This window comes from Hibiscus syriacus, unplaced genomic scaffold (assembly GCF_006381635.1).
Source record: "Hibiscus syriacus cultivar Baekdansim isolate YM2019G1 unplaced genomic scaffold, ASM638163v2 tig00005974_pilon, whole genome shotgun sequence".
NCBI lineage: Eukaryota > Viridiplantae > Streptophyta > Magnoliopsida > Malvales > Malvaceae > Hibiscus > Hibiscus syriacus.
In genome coordinates this window covers 3,428,807-3,446,474 of record NW_024062076.1, presented here as the reverse complement: position 1 = coordinate 3,446,474, position 17,668 = coordinate 3,428,807, and the positions used below count along the sequence as shown (strand labels likewise).

Below are 17,668 nucleotides of genomic sequence, written 5' to 3'. Positions count from 1 at the left end.
ATTCAGTCAAGTGGGAGTCTTCCATGAAAGATGAGATAAATTCCCTTATGTCAAATCAGACATGGAAATTAGCTGAATTACCACCAGGCAAGAAAGCGCTCCATAACAAGTGGGTTTATAGGATCAAAGAAGAGCACGATGGGAGCAAACACTACAAAGCAAGATTGGTTGTCAAAGGCTTTCAGCAAAAAGAATGTATTAACTATAATGAAATTTTCTCTCCAGTCGTGAAGATGTCTACAATTAGACTGGTGTTGAAAATTGTAGCTGCATAGAATCTACATCTTGAGAAGTTAGATGTAAAGACAGCTTTCCTTCATGGTGATTTGGAGGAAAAATCTATATGATGCAGCCAGAATCCTTCATAGAGGCATACAAGAAAAAACTGGTATGCAGGTTGAAGAAAAGCTTGTATGGTTTAAAACAAACTCCTAGACAGTGGTACAAGAAGTTCGATAGCTTCATGGGTAGCAATGGTTTTACCAGATGTCAAGTAGATCATTGTTGTTACATCAAGAAGTTCGACAACAGTTTCATTATTTTATTGTTGTACGTTGATGACATGCTCGTTGCAGGCCCAAACATGAAAGAGATTATAAACTTGAAGCAAAAATTGTCGAAGCAGTTTGCAATGAAAGATTTGGGCGCTGCAAAATAGATTCTTGGGATGAGGATTAAGATAGACACAAATTCGGGGACTTTGATGTTATCACAGGCTGAGTACATCAACAAAGTACTCTCCAGGTTCAACATACAAGATGCTAAACCAGTAAGTACACCTTTAGGTGTTCATTTTAGACTCTTCAAAGAACAGTCACCAAAGACGGAGGAAGAACGTGAACACATGGTAAAGGTGTCGTATGCCTCAACAATTGGAAGTCTGATGTATGTCATGGTTTGTACTAGACCAGATATTGCTCAAGCAGTGGGAGCTATTAGCATGTACATGAATAATCCGGCAAGGTACACTAGGAAGCAGTCAAATGGATCCTCAGATATCTGCGGGGTACCACAAACAAAGCACTTTATTTCAAAGGTGGAGATACGATACTGACAGGCTATGTAGATGCTGACTTAACCAGAAATGCTGACATCAGAAGAAGCACTACAGGGTATGTCTATACTCTAGGAGGTACCGCAGTAAGTTGGGTTTCTCAACTACAGAAGATAGTTGCTCTCTCTACAACTGAAGCAGAACATGTCGCTGTTACGGAAGCCATCAAGGAGATGGTTTGGCTCCAAAGTTTCTTGGAAAAGTTAGGCAAGAAACAAGAAAAACAATGTCTTGTACTGCGACAGTCAAAGTGCTATCCATCTAGCAAAGAATCCGTCTTTTCATTCCAGGATGAAGCACATACAATTGCGATATCATTTTATCCGGTCTCTTCTGGAAGATGAGATTTTGAAACTTGAAAATATTAATGGAGCTCAAAATCCGGCAAACATGTTAACAAAGAAGATGACTACGGACAAACTGAAGTTGTGTTCAGCTTCAGTTGGCATGCTAGAGTAACAAGACCAGAAATGTTGCTGCATTGATCGAGGTGTGAAGACAAATTAAAATCAGTCTTCAAGTGAGAGATTGTTGAAAGTCCAAGATGTTTTCGGTGCATTAATGAACCGAATGGTGAAGTCAAAAGTGGCAGTTTTTGTTGAAAATTTGGTAAGGGGAAATTACCAAATTTAGTCCCTATACTTTAGGATATTTACAAGATTAGTCCTTAAGCTTCAACTATAAATACCCTAACCCATTTAGCTTCAAAATCATTTCAAATCATTTTAGCTCTCTCTCAATACTAGAGAAATTAGACAGTTTTCTTGAGAGCAATTTTCAGGGTGTAATTAGGTTGTAAGTGTTTTTGTAAACACTTGTAAATTTTCTCCTTTTAGTAAAAGTTCTGCAGCAGTCTGAAGACGTATGCATAATTGGCCGAACTCCATTATCAATTTCGGGTATTATTATTCCGCTTTTATTTCGCATTCTCACTAATCTGGTTATAGAGAAATTAATCGTTTAATTTACCAACAACAACCACCTTTGATTTTTTGGAATCTGAACAGTAACCCGAGGTACTTGACCTTCAACCAAAGGTTCAATGCTGAAAGAGTTCTCATGTGTTGTGGAACCACCCATCTGATTTATTATTCTCAAATATTCATTTTGGTTTAGAATCTATAAAGCATTCTTTGGGGGGTCCTCTGAGTTTTCTGAAAGTACAATTCTTTTACCCTTATTCTTACGAGTATGGGGTTTTACAATAGAGGATAAAGCTGAACCATTAACTATATTTGGGTTCATGTTCTCTCCCCCCCCCCCCCTCAGTAATTAAATTCAAAATATCAAATTTTGTCCTTAAAGATTGAGCTTTAACTCTCTTTTTACTTGCTGCATTATCCACGGTCTATAAAGGTCCTCACTCTTCGTGGTATTATCCTCCATGATTACCTCAGGTTGTTGTTCAGGACTGACAGTAACCTCCAAAGTACTTCCACACATATCTCGTGAGTGTCTATAGACATTACATTTAAAGAAAATAAGCTGCAAGCCCTCGTATTCCAGCTGCTGCACAAAATCATCAATGCCAATACAAGGTAGCAACAGTTTATTAAGGTCTACTGCTACCGCAAGTCGAGCAAACTTACCTTGTTCGCGGGCAGTCGTATTATAATCTACATTGATCACCTTTCCGATCTCAGAGAAAATCAATCGAAAGAGAGACTTTGTGTAATATCTATAGGGGAGATTAGGAAGTCGAACCAAACTACCACCTCCGAGGGATGGTTATCCGAAATAAAGAAATTTTGACTCCAAGGTTGAACCGTCAAGTAGCTCCCAAAAACCACCCTTGGTCCTTCAGTAAGAACTCTAGAATAGTCATTGTCTAACTCGAAACAGACTAGGTAATAATCATTGTCCAAATTGATTAACTGGAATTGACCCAGAGGTAGCCAAAGCAATTTAATCTTATTTAAAAGCGCCTATATATAGTCATTGTCAAATAGATTCATGCACTCGGTTTGATAACTGGATAACAGGATAAGGAACGCTTCTCTCAACAACCATGTCACCATTTTGAAGCACTAAATCGATAGTTCAGATGTTCATAAGCTCCTATCTTTTAATCCTGCAGATAGTCTATACTCCCTCGTCCGAGCCACCAATGCAGTTATTAACAAAGCTTGATTGCCTGATATTATTCTCATCTGACATGAAGCCAATGAAGTAGTTTATAGACTTATCAAAGACGCTTCTTCTCTACATATTACTTATCTGTTTATGACGATGTACTGGATTACCTTCATAATGTTTTTCGTAGAGATCTTTACGATTCTCCTCATTACCGAATAGTCATTGTTGATGTAATGACTTATTCCTCCTCTACGTTAAAAAAAAGGCATCCAAGATTCATTCAAAATCGAATCTATTTGAATTGAAATCAAATCCATAATTCAATATTTGGGTTTTGAGATTCTTCATCGGTAAAAACATGATAAAGATTGGGTTTTAAAAAGAACTTTTCAGACCAACTGGATCATCTCCACCGGGAAGCTTCCAATATAATTGAAACTCTGCTGCATTGCCTGCATCAAGCAATCATTCATGGTGACACCCAATAATTTGTCTAAGTTTTTACAGTTATATTGCATTCATATCCTAGTAGACGTGCTAATTTTTGTATTTTTGTATATTCATGTTATCTAGGTTTGAGACTCGGATTTTTTAGGTCATTTTGAATTATTCGAATTGTTGATTTTGAAGTTCAAAATGAAAAAAAATATATAATTGTTATATTTTGTCACATTCTTTGTGTCCGATGCTCATGTCCAACACATACCATACATGTGTATGAGATGTAAGATAATCTAATTTGAGTATCACAGGCATGGATATATGTCACCAGTGGCTGTCCAAATATTATTTTAAGAGAATGTACACATATGTTAATAATACAAAAAATTTTAATGAAATGAGCACAAATAAGATTTCGGGTGAGTATCATCAGTAAAATAGGTAATTAAAAAAAATCGATCAGTGTTCACTCTCTCGAGATGCTGTGGATCCGCCATTGTATGCCATCTTGCAGCTTCTTTTTGGTGTAAAAGTAATCTAATCTTTATTGTGTTTTAGTTGGCTGAAGCTGGTTATACAACCGTCTATGTCTACGTTCACGTGCAATAATTTTATGTTTTTGTCACCTTCCAAAAAAAAAGTTCTAGTCCTTTTTTCTTCCATATATTCTCAATTTATTAAGGCCTCAATTCTTCCACATCTAAGAAAACTATCAGAACGTATGAATGATTTCAATTTGAGTGTGTACTGTGAGTATAAAAATTCAATACATGTATCAGTTTCACTAAACATTATTGAGTCCTTGTTTAAGAAAAAAAGAAGAATCCAAGTAACATAAACTGCAACAAGAGTACATGCTGCTTGTGTAAATGGCTGAGTTAGTCCAGGGGGCAGTTTCTTGATATATTAATCAGCATCATTATGTGTATAGAATGTGTTTGCTTTGCTTTTAGGCAATTATTGTTCTGACAAAATAAAAATATATACACGTGCTTTATTTGGCCATTCCATATTTATTTTATTCTGCTTTGTTCTGTTGTTGTATCAGTATTTGTTTTCATTTCCTTTGAGTTGTGTTGAGTGTTGACTTGAGGGTCTTGCTGCTTTTTGGCATTGGGGGCTTCTGTTCTTGATTCCATACTTTGCAGCTACAACAGGCAAAAATGATTCTGGGGGAAGGGATATCAGTGAGTGATGGAAAGTTGAATGTGTTTGGAAACTACATCTTGCATGATGTTCATGAAAATGTAGTGATAATACCGGCCTCTGACCCCCGGGATGCATCGGTCTATGGGGCTTTCATCGGAATCGAATCAGATCACCAAGCCCAATACATGTGTCAGATGGGCCTTAGTCCAGGGCAACATGTTTGAGAGGGACATCAGTTTTCTAGTGCTTATAGTGTGTATATATATATTTGGCCCAAAACAATTAGCCCAAAACACTTGATCGATCCATGGAAGGCTTAGGGTAGGCAACGAAGATCCAAAAAAATTAATTCTCCCTTATAAGTTCTATTACATTTTTGTTTTAAAAAATTATTTATGTTTTGTCTATTATACGATATAAGTATAGGCATAAAATTATTATCTCGCCCAGGGCATTAAAACTCATTGGACCGGCCATGTAGATCACAAGGGAAGCAGAAGAGTCTTTCCCGTAGGAAAGCTTCAGTATGTTCATCTTCATACCTCTTCAAATTCATTAAAATGTTCTCTCAAATGCATGTGTTTCTTGTTTATTACCTTTCTTTAGACATGGAATCTACCTATAAATGCAGTGTAGAAACATAGCTAAAAGTCCTAGGGAGGTGATCAAGTATTCCGGTTTTAGTGATTTTGATCCTATAAGATGAGTTTTGGATCGCATTGGCAGGGAATTGAGGTTCATGTGTGTCTTCAGACGCAATTTTTGGTGGATGACTCAGTGGATGGGAACATCTGGAAAAGATATCCCCTTTGAGACCCAATTCTTACTTGTTGAAGTATGCGACGACACTCTTCTCGACAATCGAGATAAAGATGATGCTAAACACTCAGCTGTTGGAAGTCAACAAAGGTGGGCACCGCCTGGAAATTAAAACTTTCAAATTGAGTGGGCAGAAATTCAACAAAGGGGGCACCGTTCGGTGCCCCAATTTTTAATTAAATTTGTAAATGGGTTAATTACTTTTGTAGCCATTGCACACTTTAGGGTATTTACAAGATTAGTCCTAAGCTTCAACTATAAATACCCTAGCTCATTTAGCTTCAAAATCATCCCCAAAAACATTTCTTTCTTCCGATACTAGAGAGCTTTCTTGTGAGTAGTAAGTGTTTTGTAAACACCTGTAAATTTTCTCTCTTAGTAAAAGATCTGCAGCAGCCCGGAGACGTAAGCACAATTGGTTGAACTCCGTTATCAATTTTCGGGTATTATTTTTCCGCTTTTATTTCGCATTCTCACTAATCTGGTTATAAGGAAATTACTTGTACTCGGTTTATTTCCTAACAACTGGTATCAGAGCTTTTTGGTTGTGAATTCTGTCAATTTTTGCGAGGTTACTATTCGGGTTACGATTCACGTGAATAGTGAATTTCGTGAATAGTGAAATTCGGACGGCGATACGAGTTTGTCGACGGAGGTGTTCTAATACACGGCGGTTCGTAGAAATTGTCAGAAACGATCCAAACGAAACAAGATTCGAGTGGGAGCGATGGCTGCAGACGAAGGGAATGTGAAAATTGAAAAGTTCGATGGTGCGGACTTTGGATTTTGGAAGATGCAAATTGAAGATTTTCTGTACCAGAAAAATCTATATCAACCCCTCTCAGGAAAACAACCAGAGGGCATGAAGAATGAAGACTGGGCTCTTCTCGAAAGACAAGCCCTCGGAGTTATCCGACTGACGTTATCCCGTAATGTTGCTTTCAACATAGCAAAGGAAAAGACCACGGCGGGTCTTATGGCTGCTCTCTCCAATATGTATGAGAAGCCATCGGCCTCAAACAAAGTTCATTTGATGAGGCGATTATTTAATTTGCGGATGGTGGAAGGGGCATCGGTGGCACAACACCTAAATGAACTCAACACAATCACAACCCAGTTGAGTTCAGTGGAAATTGAGTTCGATGATGAAGTTCGAGCTTTAATTCTCTTATCATCTCTGCCAGACAGTTGGAATGCTACTGTCACAGCAGTCAGCAGCTCATCGGGGAACAGCAAATTGAAATTCGACGATGTTCGGGATCTGGTATTGAGCGAAGAAATTCGACGGAGTGAATCGGGTGAAGCATCAACCTCCTCAGCCTTGCACACAGAGTCCAGAGGGAGAACTTCAGAAAGAAATTCAAATCGTGGCAGATCGAAATCCAGAATGGGAAAATCAAGAACATGAAATAAAGATTTTATTTGTTATAATTGCGGCAAGAAGGGTCACTTTAAAAGAGATTGCCGAGCACCGAAGAAAAATACCGGCGCACAGGAATCTGCTAACATGACAGAGGAGACAGGTGATGCCATGATTCTAAGCATCAACAGTCCGATTGAATCATGGATCTTGGATTCAGGGGCATCTTTCCACTCCACCCCATGCCGAGAAATCATGGAGAACTATGTCAGTGGTGATTTTGGGAAGGTTCATATAGCTGATGATGAAACCTTGAAGATCGTCGGAAAAGGAGACATCCGACTAAAGCAGCCAAATCAGACCACCTGGAAGCTGACAGGAGTGAGACATATTCCTGGCCTCAAAAGAAATCTGATTTCTATTGGACAGCTTGATGGAGAAGGATATAGTACAACCTTTTCAGGCTGTGAATGGAAGATTACCAAAGGAGTAATCGTCATTGCTCGTGGAAAGAAGACTGGTACTCTCTATGTAACCTCAAACTTAGAGAATATCATTTCTACAGCAGATGCTGATGGAAAATCAAACCTATGGCACCAAAGGTTTGGCCATATGAGCGAGAAAGGGATGAAGATACTTTTGTCAAAAGGGAAGATGTCGGATCTAAAGAATGTAGATGTCGGACTATGCGAGGATTGCATCTTTGGTAAACAAAAGAAATTCAGCTTTACAAAGATTGGCAAGACTCCCAAGGAAGAAAGGTTAGAATTGGTTCATACTGATGTATGGGGACCTCCCCAGTTCCATCTCTTGCAGGCTCACTATATTATGTCACCTTCATCGATGATTCAACAAGGAAGGTGTGGGTTTATTTTCTGAAGAAGAAATCAGAAGTCTTTGATGCCTTCAGAAAATGGAAGGCCATAGTGGAAAATGAGACTGGTTTGAAAGTCAAGTGGTTGAGGTCTGACAATGGAGGAGAGTACAGAGACAGTAGATTCAGAGATTTCTGCGCAAACAATGGGATCAAGATGGAGACAACAGTTCCCATAACACCGCAGCATAATGGCGTAGCAGAGCGCATGAACAGAACTCTGAATGAACGTTCCAGAAGCATGAGGATACATACCGGATTGCCCAAATCTCTATGGGCTGAAGCTATCAACACTGCAGCTTACCTGATCAACCATGGGCCCTCAGTTCCTTTGGATGGCGGAATACCAGAGAAAGCTTGGAGTAAAAAAGAAATAAACCTTTCACACTTAAGAGTGTTTGGTTGTATTTCTTATGTACACATAAACTCTGCTGAAAGAAGTAAACTTGATGCTAAGTCCAACAAATGCGTCTTTGTTGGTTACGGTGGTGATGAGTTCGGTTACCGGTTTTGGGACTACGAAAATTGAAAGATCATCAGAAGCAGAGACGTCATTTTCAATGAAAATGTGATGTGCAAAGACAGGTCAACCGTAGAATCAAGTAATACCGAAGCTGAAACAAAGGAATTTGCTGAGTTCGAGGAGATTTCTGGAAATGATGTTCAGATCAATCCTGAAGCAGTTCAAGAGAAAGAACCAGGCACACCAGAACTGAGACGCTCCTCCAGAATTCCTAAACCAACCCAACGGTATTCGCCTTCTTTGCACTACTTGTTGCTGACTGACAATGGTGAACCAGAGTGCTATGATGAAGCGATGCAGGTGGATGATTCAGTCAAGTGGGAGTCTTCCATGAAAGATGAGATGGACTCGCTTATGTCAAATCAGACGTGGGAATTAACTGAATTACCACCAGGCAAGAAAGCGCTCTATAACAAATGGATTTACAGGATCAAAGAAGAGCACGATGGGAGAAAACGCTACAAAGCAAGATTGGTTGTCAAAGGCTTTCAGCAAAAAGAAGGTATTGACTACAATGAAATTTTCTCTCCAGTCGTAAAACTGTCTACAATCAGACTGGTGTTGAAAATTGTAGCTGTAGAGAATTTACATCTTGAGCAGTTAGATGTAAAGACAGCTTTCCTTCATGGTGATTTAGAGGAAGAAATCTATATGAGGCAGCCAGAAGGCTTCATAAAGGCAGGCAAGAAAAACCTGGTATGCAGGTTGAAGAAGAGCTTGTATGGTTTAAAACAAGCTCCTAGACAGTGGTACAAGAAGTTTGATAGTTTCATGAGTAGCAATGGTTTTACCAGATGCCAAGCAGATCATTGTTGCTACATCAAGAGGTTCGACAATAGCTTCATTATTTTATTGTTGTACGTTGATGACATGCTCGTTGCAGGATCAAACATGCAAGAGATTATACACTTGAAGCAAAAATTGTCGAAGCAGTTTGCTATGAAGGATCTGGGAGCTGCAAAGCAGATTCTTGGGATGAGGATCAAGAGAGACATAAAGTCGGGGACTTTGATGTTATCACAGGCTGAGTACATCAACAAAGTACTCTCCAGGTTCAACATGCAAGATGCTAAACCAGTAAGTACACCTTTAGGTGTTCATTTCAGACTCTCCAAAGACCAATCACCAAAGACGGAGGAAGAACGTGCACACATGGTGAAGGTGCCGTATGCCTCAACAATTGGAAGTCTGATGTATGCCATGGTTTGTACCAGACCAGATATTGCTCATGCAGTGGGAGCTGTTAGCAGGTACATGAATAATCCAGGCAAGGTACACTGGGAAGCTGTCAAATAGATCCTCAGATATCTGCGGGGTACTACAAACAAAGCACTTTGTTTCAAAGATGGAGATACGATACTGACAGGCTATGTAGATGCTGACTTAGCCGGAAATGTTGACATCAGAAGGAGCACTACAGGGTATGTCTATACTCTAGGAGGTACTGCAGTGAGTTGGGTTTCTCAACTACAGAAGATAGTTGCTCTCTCCACAACTGAAGCAGAATATGTCGCTGTTACGGAAGCCAGCAAGGAGATGGTTTGGCTCCAAAGTTTCTTGGAAGAGTTAGGCAAGAAACAAGAAAACAATGTTTTGTATTGCGACAGTCAAAGTGCTATCCATCTAGCAAAGAATCCGTCTTTTCATTCCAGAATGAAGCATATACAATTGAGATATCATTTTATTCGGTCTCTTATGGACGATGGGATTTTGAAACTTGAAAAGATTAGTGGAGCTCAAAATCCGGCAGACATGTTGACAAAGACGGTGACCACGGAAAAACTGAAGTTGTGTTCAGCTTCAGTTGGCATGCTAGAGTAACAGGACTAGAAAAGCTGCTGCATTGATCAAGGTGTGAAGACAGATTAAAATCAGTCTTCAAGTGGGAGATTGTTGGAAGTCAACAAAGGTGGGCACCGCCTGGAAACCAAAACTTTCAAATTGGGTGGGCAGAAATTCAACAAAGGGGGGCACCGTTCGGTGCCCCAATTTTTAATTAAATTTGTAAATGGGTTAATTACTTTTTTAGCCATTGCACACTTTAGGGTATTTACAAGATTAGTCCTAAGCTTCAACTATAAATACCCTAGTTCATTTAGCTTCAAAATCATCCCAAAAATATTTCTTTCTTCCTATACTAGAGAGCTTTCTTGTGAGTAGTAAGTGTTTTGTAAACACCTGTAAATTTTCTCTCTTAGTAAAAGATCTGCAGCAGCCCGGAGACGTAAGCACAATTGGCTGAACTCCGTTATCAATTTTCGGGTATTATTTTTCCGCTTTTATTTCGCATTCTCACTAATCTGGTTATAGGGAAATTACTTGTACTCGGTTTATTTCCTAACATCAGCTGCATATGCAGTTTTCATGCCAATGCTTGAAGGTGATTTCAGGGCTGTTCTTCAAGGGAATGAACAAAATGAGATGGAGATATGCTTGGAAAGTGGTAAGAAAAGCATCAACTTAGATTTTACATTATCTGAAATCGGTTCTTTTTATTAATTCTTAGGATTGGTGATTGTCTGCAGGAGATCCTGCTGTGTATAACTTTGAGGGCAGTCATTTGGTTTTTGTAGCTGCTGGATCAGACCCCTATAATGTTATCAACAACTCAGTGAAGTAAGCTTTTACAGTTTTGTATGAAAGGATATGTAGCCTCAAATGTCTGTTTGCAATGTTTATTCTTAGTTACAGCCTAAATTAATTGACTTGGGTGCTAGTTCGGAGATGAATATGTCCAACACGGGTGTCTCCAATTTTTTTAAGGGTTTTATGTACTTGGAAATCCCTTGGAGGATCATATCCCCATACCCGTATCCAAATATAGGTTGAACACGGTACCAGATACGAAGGAAAATGAAGAGTTAGAGAAACGTGTGTTGCACTATTGTTGCAGACCATTGTTTTTGGGATAAGCAAAGTCGCCTTTCTAAAGCACAAAAAATCTTTTTTCTTTTTTAGTTTTGGCAAAATGATTGATCAAGTTGTATCACAAATTGAACACAGGACTGTTGAGAAACACTTGCAAACCTTTTCTCACCGTGAGAAAAAGAAGGTGTTTTCTCATGACTATTTATGCTGCTCTCATCTCATCCCTTGTTGTCAAAGGTCTTATTGTTTTTCCACACATGATGGCTCAGATGCCAGACATTTTGAACTGGTTTGGCTGGTGTACATGGGATGCTTTTTACACCAATGTCTCTGCTGAGGGTCTGAAACAAGGATTAGAAAGGTTTTGCTCTTCTATTTAAGCAACACTTTATAAGATAATATGGTTCTTGCATCAGCCAAGGGCTTGTAACTGATTATTCTTTTTGCAGCTTTGAGAAAGGTGGAACCCCTCCTAAGTTTGTCATTATTGATGATGGATGGCAAACAGTTGGTATGGATCCTACTGGCATCGAATATCGATCTGATTGTACAGCAAAGTAAGTACTTGAACTTCAAACCATAATTAGTTTTCCTTTTCATGGTCAATAAATTCTAACCATCTAGGCTCTTTTCATTTTCTAGCTTTGCTAACAGATTAATACATATCAAAGAGAATCATAAATTTCAGAAAAATGGCAAGGAAGGTCATAGAGTAGATGATCCGGCAATGAGACTTCGATGCATTGTCAATGAAATGAAAGATAGATATGCTTTGAAATATGTTTATGTATGGCATGCAATAACAGGATACTGGGGTGGAGTAAAACCTGGAATTACTGAAATGGAACACTATGAACCAAAGTTGGTATATCCTATTTCATCTCCAGGGGTACGGTCGAACGATTATTCTGATGTTTTGCAGTCCATCACTATGAATGGTGTTGGCCTAGTGAATCCGGAGAAAGCTTTTGAATTCTATAATGATCTTCATTCATATCTGGCATCTGCTGGTATTGATGGTGTCGAAGTTGATGTTCAAAGCGTTCTTGAAACTCTTGGAACCAGACATGGTGGAAGAGTAAAACTCACTAGAAAATACCATCAGGCATTAGAGGCCTCAATATCTAGCAATTTCCGTGACAATGGTATGAGTCACAATACCGACACGCTATATAGGTAGCTGTTCTAGTCAGTTATACGATGTTATCGCACATACCCCGTAGTTACATATTTTCATGAGTGAACAATCTGTTTTTGCAGTGCAAAGAACACAGCTGTTATGAGAGCTTCAGATGATTTCTTCCCAAGAGATCCTGCCTCTCATACGATTCACATTGCATCGGTCGCTTACAATACTGTTTTTATCGGGGAGTTTATGCAGCCAGATTGGGATATGTTTCATGTAAGCTAACAAGTTATAATTATCCACCATTCCTTATTACATTCAACATATTGTATTGATGTTTTTTGGAGTTTAAATCGAAAATAAATTTATTAATTCTTATGCCAGAGCTTACATCCAATGGCTGAATACCATGGAGCTGCTCGTGCCGTGGGAGGATGTGCAATATATGTCAGGTGCAACTTTTGGTCATTAGTTCCAATGGCTTTTGTTTAACAGTAATCGATTCCAAATTCGATTTCTTATAACGGATGATTGATCTTCACTTCTGCAGTGACAAACCTGGACATCATGATTTCAATCTGTTGAAGAAGCTTGTACTTCCCGACGGTTCCGTGTTGAGGGCGAAATATCCTGGAAGACCAACTAGAGACTGCTTATTTTCTGATCCAGTCAGAGATGGAAAAAGGTTAGACTAATCTTCTAAATGTCCTTTGGGAGTCAACTTCCTCCCTAATTTGCTAATGTACGCTTTGGCTTTGCAGTATTCTGAAAATATGGAATGTAAATGATTTCACCGGTGTCATCGGAGTATTCAATTGCCAAGGAGCCGGATGGTGCGGGGTAACAAAAAAGATGGTTAACCATGATGAACAACCTGCAGCTATCACAGACTTTATTAAAGCTAGAGACATCGAGTATCTGCCTCGAGTAGCTGAGGGTAGTTCGACTGGGGATAGCATCTTATATTCACATCTTGGTGGTATGCTATGCAAAGCTTTTATTTCATTCCTTAAATACAACTGAAAATTGCAGATTAATAAACTTCTCCGTGATGCCAACTGCAGGAGAAGTGACTTATCTCGCAAGAAACATGTCTATCTCGATTACGTTAAGGCCCCGGGAATATGAAGTTTTTACTGTTGTTCTTGTTGTGGCACTGTCTAGTGGGTCTAAGTTTGCTCCCATAGGCCTACTCGAGATGTTCAATTCGGGAGGGGCCATCAAGGGATTGAAATGTGAATCTGAGGACCCTGTTACAACTATTAACTTGAAAGTTGAGGCTGCGGTCTGTTTGGTGCCTATTCATCGACTCGACCACAAAGGATAATGGTTGATTCGGAGGACGTGGGGTACGAATTCAAAAGCGAATCCTGTTTGGTTACCTTTGATCTAGGAGTCCCCAAGGAAGAGCAGTACCTCTGGAACATTCTCATTGAGCTATAAGAACGGAAGTATAATGTCGCGGTGGTATAAGGAAATTTGAAATTGGTTATTGTTCGATGATTGCCTACGGCTTGAGCTGTTTCACTTCGTTTCAAGAATGAAATGTGTACGGATTAAACAATGAAGCTGGTGTAACAAGCAGTTTATGTTGAAGTTACTGATAATACTAGAAAATGCATATATAACAAGACTAACTAGTTAAGGCTGGAGGCAAAATCCAAATGTGCTATGCAATTAGTCACAACAGGATGTAAACCTTTGACACACATCTCTTTTAATGGACTGACCATCATCTCTGAAAAATGATATATATATATATATATATATATATATATACTAACCAAGTCACCTCAATAGTAAAAGAATAGTTGTTATGTTTAGACGTCTCAGATTCGAGAATCAACGACTGTAAGGTATTTAAACGTTTATTATTAAATGATTGAAAGTCTTTAAATACCACTTAGAATCACCTTAGATTAATAAATGCCCCTCCATATAATCAGAGGATCATTTGTGTACTTTACTCTAATTTATTTTCATCTTTTAAAATTTTATAAATTTATATTTTAACATAAAATTCTACGCAGATACATACTTATACTTATGTTCAGATTGCAGCAAAATTTCTTCATTTATTTCATACCTATATTTACTGCATAGATAAGTGGAGAAAATGTGTTAATTAATAGAAAAATAAATGTGGAAATAGAAATGACAAACAATTTCCCGATTTTGCATGCAATGCAAAATGTCAATTATGTCGCCTGCTTAATAGCAGCAATAATTAATTAATGAAATATGTCATTCTATGTTTTTTTTTTCTGTTTTACATAAATATTAAGGTTCGCCTCACCACCACATCACTCCTTATTAATATATTTTTCCCCTATCCTGTTAATATCTTCAAATATATACCATTTTATGTAAAATTTCATTTTTGGTACGAAACCATTTTCTACCACAACTCAACGCTTTCCCAAATCCCAATTGTTCATCATTGCATGAAATTTATTTTAAATAATTAATTTTTATAAAATATTTATTTAAAAATTATTTGATTGAAATTTACTAAAATTATTTTTTAGAAAATTCTTATTAATAAGAAATTTTAAATAAAAACTGAAATTAAAAAATTAATTATTAAATTAATAAATAATAATTTTAATGAAGCAAACAAATAGATATTATGATTAATGTATTAATTTAAGGAGTGGCCTCCACGAAGCTAAATGGGTTTGAATTTCTAAACGTAATTTTAGTTAAAAATGTTTATTTTTATCGTAAAATTAATGTCAAATAAGTAAAAAAAAATATGGTACAAACGGTGGTTTTAAATTAATTGCAAAAGTTAAAATTTGTAACTTTTTCATTTTTAAATTTGTATTTGGAAACAAATTATAATTTTACTCTTACTAACGCACGAGTTTCACTCAATTATGTATTTATACTTTATTTTAATAATTCAAAACTAACATCCTTAAAAATTAATTTATTATTTAATAATTTATTTTATTACTTAAATCTACATAAAATTAATAGTTTATATATTAAATTTCACTTTAATTTGCAAGTACTAATGTATTTTTGTAATATGTTTTGTCAAAACAAGTATTAACATTATTATTTTCATAATAATATTATATTCACGTGTTAAAAAATATTGATAATATATTTTTTAATAAAATATCTCATTTACAAAAATATTATTAGTAAATTATTATAAAATATTATCATATTTTTATTTTAGTTTAAGTTGATATATTTTATATATCATAATATTAAAAAGTATAAACATAATTTAAATTCTATATTTTTAATTTATAACATAATGTCACATTTAATCTTTTCAAATTCACTTCTTAACAACAATCACAAATAGATAAGGTCCATTTGATTTTAGAAAATATATTTTATTTTCATTTTCATTTTTATAGAAAATAAAAAACGTTGAAAAAGCGTGCTTGATTATAAAATTAAAAAATGATTTCTGAAAAATGAAAACAAAAATAAGTGAAAACATGAAGAAAAAAAATATTTTTACTATTTTCATTAAAATTGTTTTACGAATTCAAAAAAAAAAAGGAAACGTTATATCTACATTTTTAACTTAACTTATGCATGCTTAAATCATTCTAACAATAATTTTTTGATTTAATGGCATCTAAACCTTCAAATTTTTGTAAAAAAAATCAATATGGTTCCTAAATTTTTTTTACACTCAATTTAATCCTTAAATTTATTTTTTAGTATTTTAATATTTAATTTGTTGAATATCGTAATCATTGTTTATATTTTATATTTTTAATATAAATAAATTTTAAATTTTTAAAAAATTAAAAAGTCTTCAAATTTTCTAAAATAATCAATTAAGTTCATCTACCACATCATTGTTCATCGAGTACTATTACAACAGTATCGTGAACTGTCACATCAATATTATATATTGTCAAATTTGTGAACTGTCATGTAAGCGTCGTGACAGTCAATGTTTGATTTTGTTATTCAAAGGGTTTGATTAATTTTTTCTAAGTTTAACTATCACAGTTGGTGTAAAAAAAAAGTTTAGGGATTACACTAATTATTTTTCCCAAAAATTTGAGGGTCTCAACATATTTTTTATGTTAACGACACTTTTGTGTGCTATTACTTGTAACAATATTTTTATGTATTTTTAAAATTAAATTAATGTCTAATATGCATTAACATTATATTCTTATTATAAATTAAAATAAATTTCGTATTATGAAATTTCTGATCAACTTTATTGTTTTATATTTTATATAACTCATATGTTAAATTTATGTAATGATTTTTAATAATTATAATATAATATAATTATTTAATACTATTCTTTTTATTTCTATTTTAAAAAATTAGATATCAAATATATATTTATGGTATTTTAGTTTTGAATTTAAATTTTCATTTATATTAAGTGAACATGTTTTTTAATTTTCAAAAAATTAAAAATAAAAATTATTTTCTAAAAAAGAGAAAATAAAAATATAAAATCCTTTCAAACTTAGTTTTTAACAACAATAAAAACAATTAAATTTTAAATTGTATTCTTAAACTACACTTTTAAAAAAAACTATTTCAAACTTTTAAGAGTCATTTTTTAAAAGTTCTGTCAAATTAATCTTTAATTAAAGTAGATATATCCATAATTCTCCAATTATTTTTAAATTTTTATTTTTTAAATGAATATACACATTATTTCAACAATTATTTTTATTATTAGTATAATCTAAAATTAAATTAAATTTAAAAAAGGGATCCGTTTCATCCGTCATCACACATGTATTCTTACGTTTATTAGTACAAACTTATTTACTTATTTTAATACTAATATATTATAATGCTGAACCTTTCAAGACATTTATTCATTTTTTTATTACTTTATTAATTTCTAGGTCTAATTATGATTTTAATCCTTCTATTAAGTTGAATTTTATATTTGACCTTTTTCTTTCTCTATATAATTTAATGCTCTATTTTAATTATATTATTAGCAAATTCATATCAATAATATTATTAATTCCTTTAATGACATATTAGAGAAGATAGCGGATTATTATTATTTTTCTCTTGTACTTTCTCATGTTTTTCTTAAAGCTTTCTTGCTCGCCAAACATCATGGGAGCTTCAATTTTTTATCGGAGAGTTGATATTGATGACAAGATAGATAGATCGAGAGGTCACCAGCTGCAATTGCTTTATCACTGACTGCAGTGGAGCCCGAGAAAAATTTATACTTGTTTTGTAATCTTGCGTCATCATATATTTATTTCTGAATTTAAACGGACACTTTTTTAGGCGATTTTTTCCAAAACTCACCTATTAAAATTTTATTTATCTGTCAGATATCTTTTTATCTTTATTTATCGATCTAACATCCTTTGCATGAAAGAGCGACCCATGCACAGTGTCTTACG

At 35.3% G+C, this 17,668-nt stretch overlaps 1 protein-coding gene and 1 pseudogene across 1 annotated transcript; both read left to right on the top strand.

Annotated features, from left to right (window-relative positions):
* Window positions 1–4,471: 4,471 nt before the first annotated feature.
* On the top strand, window positions 4,472–13,733 carry LOC120200420 (annotated as a pseudogene).
* Window positions 6,333–6,554, top strand: LOC120200487 (the record flags this gene model as incomplete). The annotated part of the gene is made up of 1 exon (XM_039201322.1): window positions 6,333–6,554. A coding segment is annotated over exon 1 (222 nt), but the record flags the coding sequence as incomplete, so codon positions are not given.
* Window positions 13,734–17,668: the final 3,935 nt, after the last annotated feature.